Below are 15,046 nucleotides of genomic sequence, written 5' to 3' on the forward strand. Positions count from 1 at the left end.
GAAAAGAGATAAAATAAGAGGTGAGACACTGGAGATACTTTCCTCTCTGAGAGACTGACACATTTTCACTTTGACAGAGAACTCATTGCCAAATCTGAAATTTCAAATGAAATGCCAGACAGCACAGATAAGGTCATGAATTCATAATCCTACCTACTTTGAGAGTTCGGTTACCCATTTCCATTCTTTTTCTTTTTGGCATAATCTAAATCTCCCTTCACAATTGATTGTCAACTTGTTCTACTAGAAGTTCAATTCCAGACACATATACACATAATATTATGGTTCAACTAGCCATCATGCTCTATTTAAGAAATTCAAGAATCAGTACAGCTATAATGCTTTCCAAAAGATATGCAATCAATAAGACACTGCCCCGCTAACAATACATGAATGGGGTGACATGCTGGATCAGAACAGGTTTCAACATCTTGTCCATAAGAACTAAGCAGCAAACAACTCTCCCACTGTGAACATTGAACAATCCTTCAAAATTAAATGAATAAAATGAAACATTACAAGCTGACAGAGAAGTGAGTATTCTAACAAGACTTCATAAACTCATCCAGCACTTCATGAAATGACAGTTTCCAGTTCACCAAATTCAGGGTACTGAATATTTTTATAATGCCAATGATTCGCGATATGAAACCCATAATTTACAAAGACATCATACTATATAAAGTGGCAAGAATCAACAGATAATGTACCAATAGCAATTATTCTTACTATATAGCAGAACATTATCGAGTTGAGGGAGTAATTGAGAGCAGAAATGCAACAAAAGAGAAGTAAACTAGAGATGGAAGGTAAAAGAAAAGCCAATGTTTACTCCTTTCAATGATAATGCAGTGTCTTCATACTAGGCAAGAAACCTTAGATACAGGCTCTAGGAATACCAGTAAAATAATTACATCAGCAATACAAGCTAGTTTAATAAAATAGACAAAGAAGGCAAAGTATACTTGCCTGAATTACGTATAAATGTGCGACTCAAAATGCCAGCCATTACAACGCCAATATCTCTGAGCATTTCATTGCGGCGAGCATCTTTAATCTTCAAAAATAGCTTGTAAGCCTTATCAACATCATTTGCAGCAAGTAGTTTGTTATTTATTTGCTACATACAATCTTGCTTGGGCAAAACCCCTTGCGCAAAGCCTCCTCCATAACATGTACAGCATTTTCAAGGTGCCCTATGTTGCAAAGACCATTAATGACATATTCATAAACTTCCATATCAGAAGTATGACCACTTTCTTGCATCTCATCCCATAAATTTAACAGCATTCCACTTTTACCAAATCTAGATAGCCGCTTGAGCAATAACTTATAGGCATTGAGTGATATTTGGCAGCCAAATTTTCTTGCTTTCTTATAGATCATCATAGCTGCGTGAGGTGGACCATAATGCATAAAGGTTCAATGAAAGAGGTTAAAGACCCTGTAGGGGGGACAATCCCCTGAATTAACATCTCTTCAAAATTTCAAGAGCATCAGCCACTTGTTGAGATTTGAGAAAAGCAGATATCAGTTTCGTGTAAGTATGCAAATCAGGGTCAAAGTTACTTTCCAGCAAAGCTTGTAATATTTCTTACATTCATCAAAATTCTGTGTAGAAATAAAATTAGAAATCATTGCATTGTAAACTCTAGTGTCTGGAATGCAGCCTTTCTCCTTCATATGATCAAGAATCTCAACGGCGTCATTAATCTGCCTGCTCTTCCTAAGCCCTCAATGAGGTAACTGAAAGTTGAACAATCTGGAGTAAATCCATCTGCTATCATTGCTTTCACTGTCCTCTCCATTTCGCTAACTCTACCTAATTTCGACCATCCACTTACCATGATATTGTATGTCACACAATTAAACTTTATCTTCCCACCCACTGCATTGAACAACGAATTTGCAGCACCTACATGAGTTCTACGGCACAAACACAGTAAAAGCACATTCAAAGACTCAGTATCAGGCGTCAATCCAAACTCTTCTAAGTTCTCAACATGTCCAAAGCTTTATGTACACGCCGGCCCTAATGAAACTGTCCATTACAGCTGAAACTGTCTCCAAATTAGGTTTTACGCCATCTTTCACCATATCATGCAGGACTTGAATCATGAACTCGAAAAATTTTTCTTCTACCTAAAGCTCTAATGATTATGTAGTAACTGTGAGCATCTCTTGGTATCCCTGGCTGCTTGATTGCCCAATTGAAAAAACAAAACCATAGCTTCACCGCCTAAATTCCCTCTATCTACGACCTTAGCAATAAGATCGATGCTTAATTCCACGCTAACATTTGACAGAGCATTTTCTATTGCAGTTCTACCCCTCAACTTTTGCAGAAAAATCCCTCGCAATTTCTCTTCGGGCAATAAAAATTCATCAACGTCTATACTTTCTATTTGTTTCACCGGATAACTCTCCTTATATGGATACAGTGGAATAGTCGTGTTTCATATGAGAAAGCTGAAACAAGTCGGAGAGTTCAGTAAGAACGCGACGCTCGTCGACGTTACACCGGTTGTGTGTTTGATGAAATGACGGATCATTTATTGAGGAATCGGGAATACCATTAATAGTTGAAAATCGGAATACAGAAAGGAGCGAACTAAAGTGGGGGCAAACGATACCTGCCACTGCTAAAACTCAAATACCATCCAGGGAGTCGCCGGAAATGAAACGCCATTGAAAAGCAGTTCTCGGTTACTAGTTTGATCTAGAAATGCTGAGCGTTTATCTTTCTTTTGTTACACCAGAGGCGAGACTGAGTTTTGTATTATTGTATAGGTGAATTTTATCGGTAAATTTCCTAATTCGTTATCCAACTTTCAGTTTGTTTTTATTTTAATCATCTAACTATTAAGATTTTCAATTTAATTATTAAAATTTTTAATTTTAATTTTTTTAATTGCTCTAGTGCTAAATCTTTGACACTTAATATGGGGCATAAAAACAACTTTTTATGACATGACATTTATTTCTTCTTTCTTTATTTTTTGATTTCATCATCTTCTCAAAAAAAAAAAAACCTTTTATGGTTTCCTCCTCCATATCACATAGTTGTTGGAATCACCATTCCTCGCATCTTCTTTGATCATTATGGGTATTGACGAATTGTCTTATCATCCATTATCACACAATTTGATTGATTTCTCAAAATTCATGTCAAAATTTATGAATTTTAACTTAAAATTTGAACAGATGCTACGACATCCAATAACCAGTGGAGTCTAAAAATGGATAATCTCTTTTTTTTTATGTGCATTTTGAGGTTTGTTAGATTTTAGGGTCGAAGGTTAAAATTTTTAGAACCAATACTAAACTGACATAATACATAAATGTTGAAATTTAAAATTGTTATCATGTCAGTTTAAAAAGTTACCACTATTAGTTGATTAGTGACAAAAAAAGATAAAATTAAATTGTCGGGGTGACAATTTTGTAACCTTTCTAATAGTTAGATGATCATTTTGTAGCTTTTCGTAATTTGATGAAAAAAATACTAATAATTGATTCACTACTTTAGGCAAAATAAAAAGAAGATAAGGGAGAAATATATAGAAAATATTGATTTCAATATTATTAAATCAAGTAAAAATAATTATATATTGCTTGACTTTTAAAATAAAAAACTTATGATATATTTATTCAGACCCTGGCCCAAACATTTGTAACCACACAATCCACCAAACCGACGCGGATCAGCTTCATATTTGAACTACAATACCGCCAATGGATTATTTCCACCAAGCCCAATTAGATGGGCTTTTACTTGTTTTTTATATTTTGATTTTAGTTTTCCTTTTTTGGCATTCTTGTAACCGAAGCAATATGCTCAAAACTCCCGCCAAAACTTCACTTCTCCCGCTTATATTTCCTTTCCACAGTCTCAAGCTCTCTATAACTCTAGTCAAGCGTCCGCATGCACTTCTCTTTTTCCGAACCCAATCAAGCAATCAATGTCTGCAACACTCGGAACTGGAAACGGAGCTAAACCCAGCAAAACTCCTAACCCTTACTTCATCAGTCCCAAGAATCCCAAAAATGTTCACCATATTGCAGGGATTCCGGTGGAATTCCCATACAAGCCGTACGGGACGCAGCTTTCCTTCATGTACAGAGTCATATCAACCCTAGATCGAGCTCAGAAAGACGGCCATTGTCATGCCTTGATTGAATCGCCCACTGGTACCGGTAAATCACTATCGCTTCTTTGCTCCACTCTTGCTTGGCAGAAAAACTATAAGATCAATAACATCAAAGGCATCTGTCTCAATCCATCCCGGATCCAGAGGCCGTCACTGATCCTCTCGGTCATGGCGGTGGTTTTATTCCCGAAACGCAACCTTCAACTTCAAGTAAGTTTGCGATACTTTCTCAGATTTCCTTGGCATTCTATTTGATAATTCAGGATCTCGATTTCCGGCATTGCTTTGCTTCAAATTTGAACTTGATAGAATAAGTATGTTCGTCTATATTCAAGGGTGCATGCATGATGATCCTTGATTATTTTCTTAGGCATTCCTTCATCAAGCATTTCAGAGCCACCTCAGAATGCTGCAAATAGCAAGAATAAGAAGAAAATGTTGGCTCCTACCATATATTATGCTTCGTAAGTGTAATTATAAAATCAATTTAGCGTTTTGGTTATTTTTTTTTTTATTACCTTTGGTTTGTCTGAAGCTGGCTTCATTTTAAGGTCATATTCTATTTAAAATATCCTTCTCTCCATTCCTTTTGACATCAAACTATCACTCAAATTTGAATTTGGTTCTGAAATAATCTGATTTAGAGCCTATTATCAAAGCTATGACAGGAACAAAGGTTTATGGTTTGTGTCGAGTGAAAAGGATACTAATTTTTTTTTGTGTGATAGAGAATGGTTCTTGCGGAGTTGGTATCGTGCTTGGGATCATTGCTGGTTTAAGCCTTTAAAATATTCATGATAACTGAGCTAATATTCTGATTTCATTAATCTGTGTGAAAAAGCTGCAAGGACTTGTATGATTGAAGGTTTGGATCTGTTATTAAGCATTGTGGTTTCCTATTAATGTCAGGAGGACTCATTCACAAAATTTCTCAAGTGATTCGTGAATACAGGAAAACTTCTTATCGAGTCCCATGGCAATATTGGTATTTTATACGTTTCTTCATTTTGATTTCTTCTTCTTCTTCTTGTTCTCTTCTTCTTCCATTTTGTGTGTGTGGAAAAGCTTTCATCAATTGCGTTCTGTTACATAATTTTTCCTATGTAACAGATTCAGATACGGAAAACTGGTCAAAATTTGATTTTTTTGAAAATTTCTCAGGCTTCAAGGAAACATTATTGCACAAATCCTCATGTCTCCAAGGAGAATATTGATGAAGAATGGTGCAATATCTGGACCTTAGAATTCTTTATTCTTACCTAGTATGATTTCCGTTACTTTTTTCATACTAAGCCTACTACTGGAATTTGACAGCAAGCTTCTGTTGAGTCAAGAGGAAGGATGCTCTGAATTTAAGTGAGTTGGTCTCTGTCTGTATCCATTTATGGTGTCTTAGTTTTGGTTGTCCACAATTCACTGTCAATTTCGAATAAGAGTATAACCAACAGAAATTACTCATTTCATGCAGAAATATGCATAAGGTCAAATGTCATCCCTCAGTTCAGAAAGGAGGCTGTCATGAGGCCCATGATATTGAAGATATTGTCAAAATTGGACAATTGTTAAAGGTTATTCTTTTCCCGTTCAAATGTATTTCTACCACTACGTTCTCTTCTGAATCTGACACAGGTTTTTCTTCAATTTCCAGGATGTGCATACTATGCTGCACGTTCAATGGCAGATGATGCACAATTGATTTTTTGCCCGTATAGCTACATTATCAATCTTGTTATTCGAGGGGCAATGGATGTAGATATCAAAGGAGCCATTATAGTTCTTGATGAAGCTCAGTATGTTACTGCCAAGTTTCACAATGATTTCCTGATGAACACCTGATTATTTTCTGATAAATTTTAGCAGAACCAAACATTCTATAGTATCGACTTAGATCTTGTAATTGTTTCTATATATTGGCTCTGCCCTTTAGTTTTGCTGAGTTGGGGTAGCCAAATTGTTTTTGTTTTATTTTGTATTGTAGGGTTGTTTGTTGTTTGGTTTTGGTTTTAGCATCTGGCGTACCCAGAAGTTATGTACCTTTTGACCTTTCTGTGGTTTTTTACGATTGTAGAAACACTCAAGTATGTCAAATTCACTTTATTTCCCTTGGTTTTTAACTTTTCTCTTATTCCTAGTACACAAACTCCTCCAAGTCTGCAATTTCAGATGCACTCAAAAGTTGTGTTTCATTCTTGGGATCTACATAGAATAGATGTGATTTGGTTGAGCCCAAAGGATTTAAGAAACATCTCTTTAGAGCCTTATATGAGTTTTGGAAATTGAGGTCAATGATAGTCGGTGGCTTGCTAAATTAGACATATAGACAAATGCAGTTGCTTTAGAACTGATTTCTCATGCCATTTGGGATGACTGGTTGACATTTGATTTTCTTTTATATTTGTTTTGTTTGGGAAGGCTGAATATCAAGAGTTTCTTTTGTTACAGCAATTTAGAGGATATTGCTCGTGAAGGTGGTAGTGTGGATCTTGAAGAAGATGCTTTGCACAGTAGGTTACCAAACTTCTATTTTTACCTTATCATGTTAGGATTCTAGTTCTTATAGCAATTATTGGTTATGGTAGAATTGCAGATGGAGCTTCATCAACTCAAGATGATCAAGGCCGACGTTTACCAACCATTGTCTGAAATGATAATGGTAAGGGAAGTAATTGATCATGCAGCAGTGAGGTCTGATGTTATATTAGTTAACTTTTTGCTTTTGATGTCATGGATGTGTAGAACCTAATAAGTTGGATTGAGCAGACAAAGAGCAAATTAGAAGCAACAAATGAATCTAAGCACTACTTCTCCTCGTAAGTGTTGCAAAAAACTTCATTGTTGTGGTTATCCTTATCTCTCCTTGTGGGACTGTCATGTCGCGAATATAATGGAATGCCTTAAAAATTCTTTCTTTAGCACACACATTCTTGTTAACATCTACTTGAAGGTATGCCACTGTCTTCAAACTAGCTGAGCTTCTAAAAGCTGGATGCATGCTGTAGATTGCATTATGTCTGCAATTGCATTAAAGTAAATTGTAATATCATGCTTTCTTTTGTAATAAAGAAATCAATGGAACTATGTCAATTTTCACCTTAGTTCCTGCAAATAAGTTTGTTTGAGAAAGTTATAAAGTTATTATGTGTCTTTTCATTGTTTTTTCCTGTTAGAATTTGGTTTGTATGGCCTTACATGTTTCTATAAACATGTCTTTAGCTGGACCGGTGACAAGGCGGTAAGGCAACTCCAAGAAGCTAACATTTCACAGCAATTCTTCCCTGTCTTGCTAGAATGTGCAACAAAGGTACTCAACAACATTCTGAGGCTTTATTCTTACTGTTTTATACTGACTATGAACCGCACTTTATTCAAGGCAATCAGAGCTGCTTCAGATACAGAATCAGATGTACTTCATTTAAGTGGCATGTCTGTCATAACCTTGGAAGGTATATATTTTATTTTCTTGTTTTTATACTGCAAGCTACTTAAAATCCCCTGCAGTCTTAATATTGGTTTTAACTACATCAAGAAATGTATTACAGGGCTGTTCTCTTCACTGACATATTTCTTCTCAAGAGATGGTTCTCACATTTTTGATTATCAGCTTGCTCTACAACGATATTTTAAAAAAGATGAGAGTGAGTTGTTAATGAGTTTATTACTATATTTTTATTCTGTCATTTTAATTAGAGATGACTATAGGTTTGATATCTACATTTTTTTTGTAATATCTGTATTGACATTAGCATAACTACTTTAAAATCCGATTCCTTTATTATTTGCACCTGAATTAAATAATATTCTCTACCAGATATCTGGGTTTGCTAAATATTTGAGTTCATTTAGTCAAGTTTATTATTATTATTATTATTATTATTGCATTTTACAAATAAGCGAAAATGGATGCGGATTTAGATATTTGAATTTGTTATATATATGCTTAAGTATTTTGGATTCAGATAATTGATATTCAAGGGTTAATATTTGCATATGCTTTAAATTTGTTGATTTTAATATGCAAAAACCAAATTGGATGTTTAAGAATATCCAAATTTACACTATCCATTGTCATTCTTAATTTTCAGGCAAACAGTATCATTGTCATGCCATGAGTAACTTTCAGGGAGAATTTCATCAATATTAATATTAGTGAATGGGATATGTTGGTCTTACAATTTATGGTCAGAGTCAAGTTTCATAGCTTACAAAGAATTTACATAATAATAAGCATGAATTTGGAATTTTGCTGTTTGTTTTAATTGTTATTTGTTCCCTTCAGTGCTATAATAGTTAAAAAGTTTCTCAAGAGAACTCAGTTTTTGTTACTGCCTATATGTTTTCTGCTCTTTCGATTAAAATAGAAAGGTTACTGATATTGTTTTGCATGCAGAAAATGCTTCTGGCAGTTGGACATGTTCATTAGGTTTGTGGTGCTTGAACCCGTCCGTTGTATTCAGAGATGTATCTGATCTTTCATTATCAGTCATCTTAACTTCTGGGTAAGAATGGTCCTTATTTGAATGTTTCAGTTGCTTGCCTTGCATCAATGAACCTTCTATGCATCATAAAAAAGTATGTTCAGCTTTGTGCAACCTTGAAATATCGTCTCCCAAATTTTTTTGCAAGTTTATAGCCAAGTCAAAGCCATTAACTGCTTCTACCTATCTGGAAAGATATCTTTCTTTGGAAAGATCTTTGTAGTATCTAATTGACACATAATATATGACATCATCCCATAGGTGTGCTATTCTTTCTGAAGAAACTTGCCATTTATGATGCCTGATAATGCGATGCAATTTAGGGAAGGTTCTCAAATATATTCTTTTGTCTTTTCCATTTACTGGTTTCTTTGGGCTCACTTGTATTTCCAAATAGTGTTTTCCACTTGTAATTTTGTTAATTTCTATAATCTAGGACATTATCGCCAATGAACTCCTTCTCATCTGAACTTGGCGTGCAGTTTGGAAACTGTTTGGAGGCTCCTCATGTTATTGATATCAAATCCCAGGTATAAGTTTTATTTGCCTCATGCTTATGATTCTTATTTCCACTTCATTTCAATTATGAGTTATCAGCTATTCTGTTACAGGTATGGTCTGCTGTAATCTCCCATGGTCCAGACAATTACCAATTGGATGCAAGTTACAAAACAGCGGATCAATATGCTTTCCAGGTATATTGGATTTTTTTTTTCATTTTTTGTTTGAGTGAGAAATAATTATTATTTGACATTTGCACATCTGAAATTTTCCTTCTGCAGGACTCACTTGGCAAATCCTTGGAAGAAATTTTCAAGATTGTTCCAGGTGGCTGTCTGGTTTTCTTCCCAAGTTACAAGCTGATGAAGAAGCTTTGTGATCGTTGGCATAACACAGGCCAATGGTCACAACTTAAAGCACGAAAGCCCCTTTTTGTTGGTAATAAATATTTTATCCCTCCCCTAGATCTAATGTGGTTGTGCAATCATTAATTTTCTTGTTAGGAATTGCTATTTAAAACTGTTTCTATGCACATTTGCCTGGCCCTTTGTTTGGATGTTGGAAATGGCCTGATATGCTCGGTGTTTATAACTCATATTGTTCATTCTCAGATATCTCTTATTGGATTGGAAATCTGATCTAGTGGTGTCTGTGCAGAGCCAAGAGGAGGTAATCAGGAAGAATTTGAGACTGTTCTGAAAGGTTATTATAATTCAGTATCTCGAGTCAAGAAACCTGTTCTTCGGAAGAAGAGAAGGATAAAAAGAACAGATGACAATGTGGTTGAGTCTGCAGAAGTTACTAGCCCCAGAGGGGCGGCTTTTCTTGCAGTTTTCCGAGGAAAGGTAAGCTTTGCTCTTTTCCTTGTGAAATCTTGACTGACAGGAGACTTTTTTTAAGGGATTAATTTCATTGTCTAGTTGGGGACAGTGCAATCCAATTGTCACTATATTTATTCCATAGGCTTGGTCAATTTGGTCCCTATTTGGACTAATTAGTGGAAATGCAATTTTTAATGTCTTATGTCTTGGCACTTTTTCATGGTGGAAATTCAATTATGCGGTTCATTAAAAGTTGATTCTATTCTTTGCAGGTGTCAGAAGGCATAGATTTTTCTGATGATAATGCTAGGGTGGTAGTATCCTTTTGATTGCTTTGAGGTTTTGGTCCTTTTCCTATATTTCAGTCATTAACTTGGTGCTTTCTGGCCACTGATCACCTGTGTTCATTTTTCTTAAGATTATCTGCTGTTTGCCTGTGCCTTTAAAAGCACAAAGGCATATTTTGTAGTATGATTGCTAACTAATTGTCATTCTTGACTATCTAAGATAGCTGTTGGCATTCCCTTCCCGAATATGTACGTATTCTCACATGATGATGTTTTCAAAAAAAAATTTATTTTTCTTGATTTCTGACTCCTATAGACTTTGCAGAAATGATAAACAGATCGAGTTAAAGAAGAAATATAATAATACTTACAGATCATCTAAAAACCTTCTGAGTGGAAATGAGTGGTACTGCCAGCAAGCCTTCAGAGCTCTAAATCAAGCTCTTGGTATGTCCTGTAAATTTCCAGCTTCTAGTTTATTCATTTGCTCATTCTTCTTGCACTGTTTATTATGTGATTTGATAATACATTAAGTCCAAGTATTTGCATGATATTTTGGTTATATACAGATGGTTGATTATGTCATTTAAGCATATATTCTTCCTAAATCTCCCCCTAAAAAAAAAAGGAAAAGGAAAAGGAACTTTCTTCAGTTCAATGGTGTTATTCAATGACTACTTTTTTTACTATGCAGGGCGCTGTATACGCCATAGATATGATTATGGAGCCATCATCCTACTAGGTAATCATTTTGGATTTGGTTTTAGCTATTACACAAGCTTCTGAATATAAAATGCTAACATCACACAACTTACTAACTTTTTTTTGATAAATCACACAACTTACTATCAAATGAATATATAAGGGAACATCTTTGTGGCCAATGTCTAATCCCTTGCTCAAATTACCAGTGGTGCCATGGACTTGTGATAGTTCACTATTTGTCTGCTAGGTGAGCAGATATGGAAGAGAGCAACGCTCTTCCCAAAAACGTAGATGGATAGGATAAGATGTGGACTAGGGTAGTCTTTTATATGAAACAGAGTATTCATTGATGGTTTATTGCATTGCCTCTAGTGAGATTCATAGGCATCTGGTCGTTGCTACTTCATGGATAATTAAATGTATATCATATGATAACCAGTTGGGTTTGGGTTAAGTCTAGAACTGTTTTCTAGTTTTGCTTTGTGCATTTTTTGGCTAGGATGAGTTGTGCAGGGCAAGTAAAACAAATCTTTAGCTTCTGAGAATTCCCTATTTCTTTTTCTGGAGAATTTTGTCAGCTCTACTTGATTGTACCAAAGCATCAAACTTGTATAAATATGTGAAGCAATGCCCCTAGAAATGTGCAGATGTTACTATTAGCTAGTAGCGGTACTTCCTCAGAGTCTTCTATTAGATGCTTTCGTACCAACGTTCAGCAATATAACAGTCTGATGCCATATATTTATTTAATTAAAATATGGCTTGTGATATTTTGCTGCATTTGAGGTAATGTTCTTCATAACATTAAGAAAATGATAGTAATTCTCCCCTTTTTAATGCATATTTAAATGGAAATGGTTTTTTGTGATCAGATTGGCGTTTTCAGGATGAAAAGAATAGAGCACATATTTCGAAGTGGCTAAGGCCATCCATTAGAATGTATGGAAGTTTTGAGAAGTCATTGGACGAGCTGAGATCCTTTTTCAGAGAAGTCAAGGTCTGTTTTGAGTTCCTCTATTAATATCTCCTTTCTTTTTAGACTGTTTGGTTTTCTTGTGCGTGGACTGTGGTCTAATGGTGTTACATAAGGTCTTTTCTCTGGCTTCACTTGTTTGCAGGACTTGGTTTCCAAGAACAAGGTTTGTAATATGAACTCGAACTTTAATGAAGATTTCCCTTCTATGGATCAGAGCTGAGAATTTCCAGAGAGAAATTTGAAATTTAACCTGTCTATTCATTGGTGGACAGCAACTATCTTCTTTGGCAAAATATGACACCACTTTTCCCCAAATGAAGCCTCAAAGTGATATTGCAGCTCAGACAAGGGTTCAAGCAGATAAGGACGAGAAGACCTGCACTGAATGTATTGATCTAGAATGCAACTCACCAAAAGATTCAGGGTAATGACTGACACTTATTCTGTACTTTGAAGCTGAAATGTAATGGTAGCAAACTATATGCTTGTGCATGCCACCTCACTGGTGCACCGCGGTGTAGTAAAACTGGCTGCATCATTTTTAGGAGATTTCTGTTGTTTTATCATTTGCTTTTGGACTATTTTTTATATTCTTACTCATCTAACCATACATAACTAGTGTTTTTAAGAACTTGAAACATCAAACTGGTATTATTGACTTGGAATCATCCTCTTGCAGGTGTTTTGAGGCTTCAACTATGACATTCTCCAACGAAGATCAAGATTTGCTCGTGGTCAAGGAAACGCCAGTTGTCAATGCTGGTATCTGTGTAGCTAGTCCAGGTTCCGTAACCAAGGATGCTAACTCTGGTTCAACTATAATTCAGGCCTCAACCAACTCTCCGGATCAATTTCTGTTTCATCCAATGTCTTCAACAAACCCGAACGAAGTTCCTTCTGTTTTTGAATCAACAATCACCCCTGGAAAAGATGCGGATCAGAACACACCATTGAATCTCAGTGTTTGTTCATATATGCAGAAAAGGAGGAAACCCATAAGTTCAACTTTTATTAACCTTGTTGACGAAGAAAACAGTGATATTTCTGCTCAAATTCCAGGTTCCACGAATTTTGAGGGACTAACCAATGGAGATATGCTTCGCAGAATTGATTTTAGTTTTGAAACTAGTTCAGCTGAAAACGATTATCCTAAGGAGACAAATGTTCCACGGCCATTAGCAACTGGTAATACTATTCCGGTTATGGATAAAAGATTACAGATTTTCTGTTTACTCTGCAGAAGTCCTTTAGGTCGCCCTGAAAATAATTTGTATCTCAGTTTCTCACTGACTGTGTCCTCAAAAGTCTACTTGTTATCTCTTTTCAAAGAGAGATTAACTTCTTGTGATTCAAATACGCCACCAACTGTACCGGTTATAGTAACCGATATTTCATCAGTTGATCCAAGACTTTGCAATGGAACTCTTGAAGGTGATCGAGAACAGGGCACTTGGCGTGAAGAAGACGGGTGTGTATTCAAAAAGGTCTTTTGCCCCTTCTGCACTAACCCTAACAATTGTCTTGGTGTGCAAATCAAAGCAGCTGATGAAAAGAATGTGCAGTTACTAAACAAGGTAGGTTATTGCAACCTTATGTCTCAGAACTATGCATTTTTATGCGATTCTTCATTGTCGTACTCTTATTTTAAAAATGCTCTTCTGAAACATACTTTTTCATCTGCAGGTAATGCTTTACCATGGAAGTGTGGTAATTGGACATTCTGAAGCAGCAGGGGACCAGGCAGCAAAGGATAAGGTATGTTGTAATACTGGGCCTAATGATTCTTCTACCATTGACCTTTGTCTTTTTCGAATATGCCATGATACTAAGAAAACTGGGAATATTAAGGATAAAATGAGCTGAAATTCTATAGGTTTGCCTTTATCCACTTGGCAATCACGCAAAACAATATTACATGCCGATGCTTTGCTAAAAACCTATCCATAGGATTTAACACATTATAGGATTTGCTACAGGTGAATGGCTCAAGCACAAAGAAGACTACCATTTTAAAATCCATTGAAAAATTTGCATATTCTCCCAAGCAAACAGACTTGGGAGGATGGAGGACTACAAAATCGAAGGTTAGACAAAAAATGCGGAGCTTTTAATCACAAAGATATTCTGTCTATTCTAAAACCTAATTTATTTTTAATTTTAATTTTATATTTATTATGTTGCAGCTAAAACTTTCCAAGAAATAGTGTTGGGCATGAACATGTCAATTGCACATAAGTCAAATTTGTTCTTTGTGAAACCCTCCATTGGGGAGATGCTCCCGGGGTGGGGTGACTAGGGAGATGTACATTTGGTGAGTTGAGTATTTTTTAGTCTGATAAAATACCTTAGAGCAAGCCAGCAGAAATTATGGACTTACCATATCCAAGTCTAATTTATGAAGCTGAGATTGCTGTCCTGTCCGTTTAATAGGACATATATGTACAATTTTTGGGGGCGTTTTAGTTTTGGTTTCATCTATTTTGTTTTCACAGATCCAGGTTGGATGGATGACCTCGCATTTTTCTTTTGAGAGGATGTATTACTAAACCTGGTTTAATGACTTTGGGTGAGTTTGAATGGGCGGTGCGTTTATTTACGGTTAGTGTAAAAACAGTGATGGCGGTGAGATTAGATACTGTAGTGATATTATAACGTGAGATAAAAAGTAAGCTAAACGCATCGCACCTAACTGCTCATCTAAACTCGCTTTTTGTAAATACCGTAACGTAGCATTTTTAGCTAGTTGCTTATGATCTTTTCTTTAAAAGCAAACCAGAATTGAGGTTTCAATCAGTTGTTAATTATAGACTAGAAAAGTTAATATATGTTTTAATATGGGTTTATATTTACTACTGTTAGTGTATAGATTTATACATTGACAGTTAATGATATACTGATATTTAGTTAAAAATCCCTAGAAAACTAATATAGAGATTAGACATTTTAACAGTTATTTAAATTTATTAATAAAGGATGTCAATTATGTATGAAACATAAATTAGTTTTTCGGTAAAAATAAAAAGAAGTTTTATTACAAAAAAAACTCTTGTGGCTGATCATAAAGCGCAAAGCCTAACTCAAAGTCAAAGCAAAAGAAATGGAAGGGGGTTGATCAAACCTACTGGAGTGG

At 35.5% G+C, this 15,046-nt stretch overlaps 1 protein-coding gene, 1 long non-coding RNA gene and 1 pseudogene across 3 annotated transcripts; 2 read left to right on the forward strand and 1 right to left on the reverse strand.

The window, feature by feature from the left end:
* Positions 1–974: 974 nt before the first annotated feature.
* Positions 975–2,450, reverse strand: LOC121203453 (putative pentatricopeptide repeat-containing protein At5g43820; annotated as a pseudogene).
* A 2,662-nt stretch (positions 2,451–5,112) lies between these two features.
* LOC121217770 (uncharacterized) lies at positions 5,113–5,712 on the forward strand. The gene is made up of 4 exons (XR_005913968.1): positions 5,113–5,136; positions 5,313–5,374; positions 5,466–5,507; positions 5,620–5,712. It is a non-coding gene; the product is annotated as an uncharacterized lncRNA (long non-coding RNA).
* A 91-nt stretch (positions 5,713–5,803) lies between these two features.
* On the forward strand, positions 5,804–14,390 carry LOC107905720 (Fanconi anemia group J protein homolog). 2 transcript variants are annotated; one of them, XM_016832441.2, is made up of 23 exons: positions 5,804–5,941; positions 6,594–6,655; positions 6,731–6,804; positions 6,888–6,961; positions 7,365–7,452; positions 7,522–7,594; positions 7,691–7,786; positions 8,539–8,647; positions 9,063–9,156; positions 9,238–9,321; positions 9,409–9,565; positions 9,785–9,972; positions 10,221–10,265; positions 10,456–10,484; positions 10,561–10,682; positions 10,930–10,977; positions 11,813–11,937; positions 12,059–12,079; positions 12,189–12,340; positions 12,596–13,490; positions 13,600–13,671; positions 13,881–14,000; positions 14,100–14,390. In XM_016832441.2, exons 1-23 carry the CDS (start codon positions 5,826–5,828, stop codon positions 14,118–14,120), a joined length of 2,865 nt encoding a protein of 954 aa, XP_016687930.2. In that variant the 5' UTR covers positions 5,804–5,825; the 3' UTR covers positions 14,121–14,390. The 2 variants fall into 2 exon arrangements, with proteins under 2 accessions (XP_016687930.2, XP_016687931.2); XM_016832442.2 differs by having other exon boundaries at positions 13,893–14,000.
* Positions 14,391–15,046: the final 656 nt, after the last annotated feature.

Source organism: Gossypium hirsutum, chromosome D05, assembly GCF_007990345.1.
Source record: "Gossypium hirsutum isolate 1008001.06 chromosome D05, Gossypium_hirsutum_v2.1, whole genome shotgun sequence".
In the NCBI taxonomy this organism is placed as follows: Eukaryota; Viridiplantae; Streptophyta; class Magnoliopsida; order Malvales; family Malvaceae; genus Gossypium; species Gossypium hirsutum.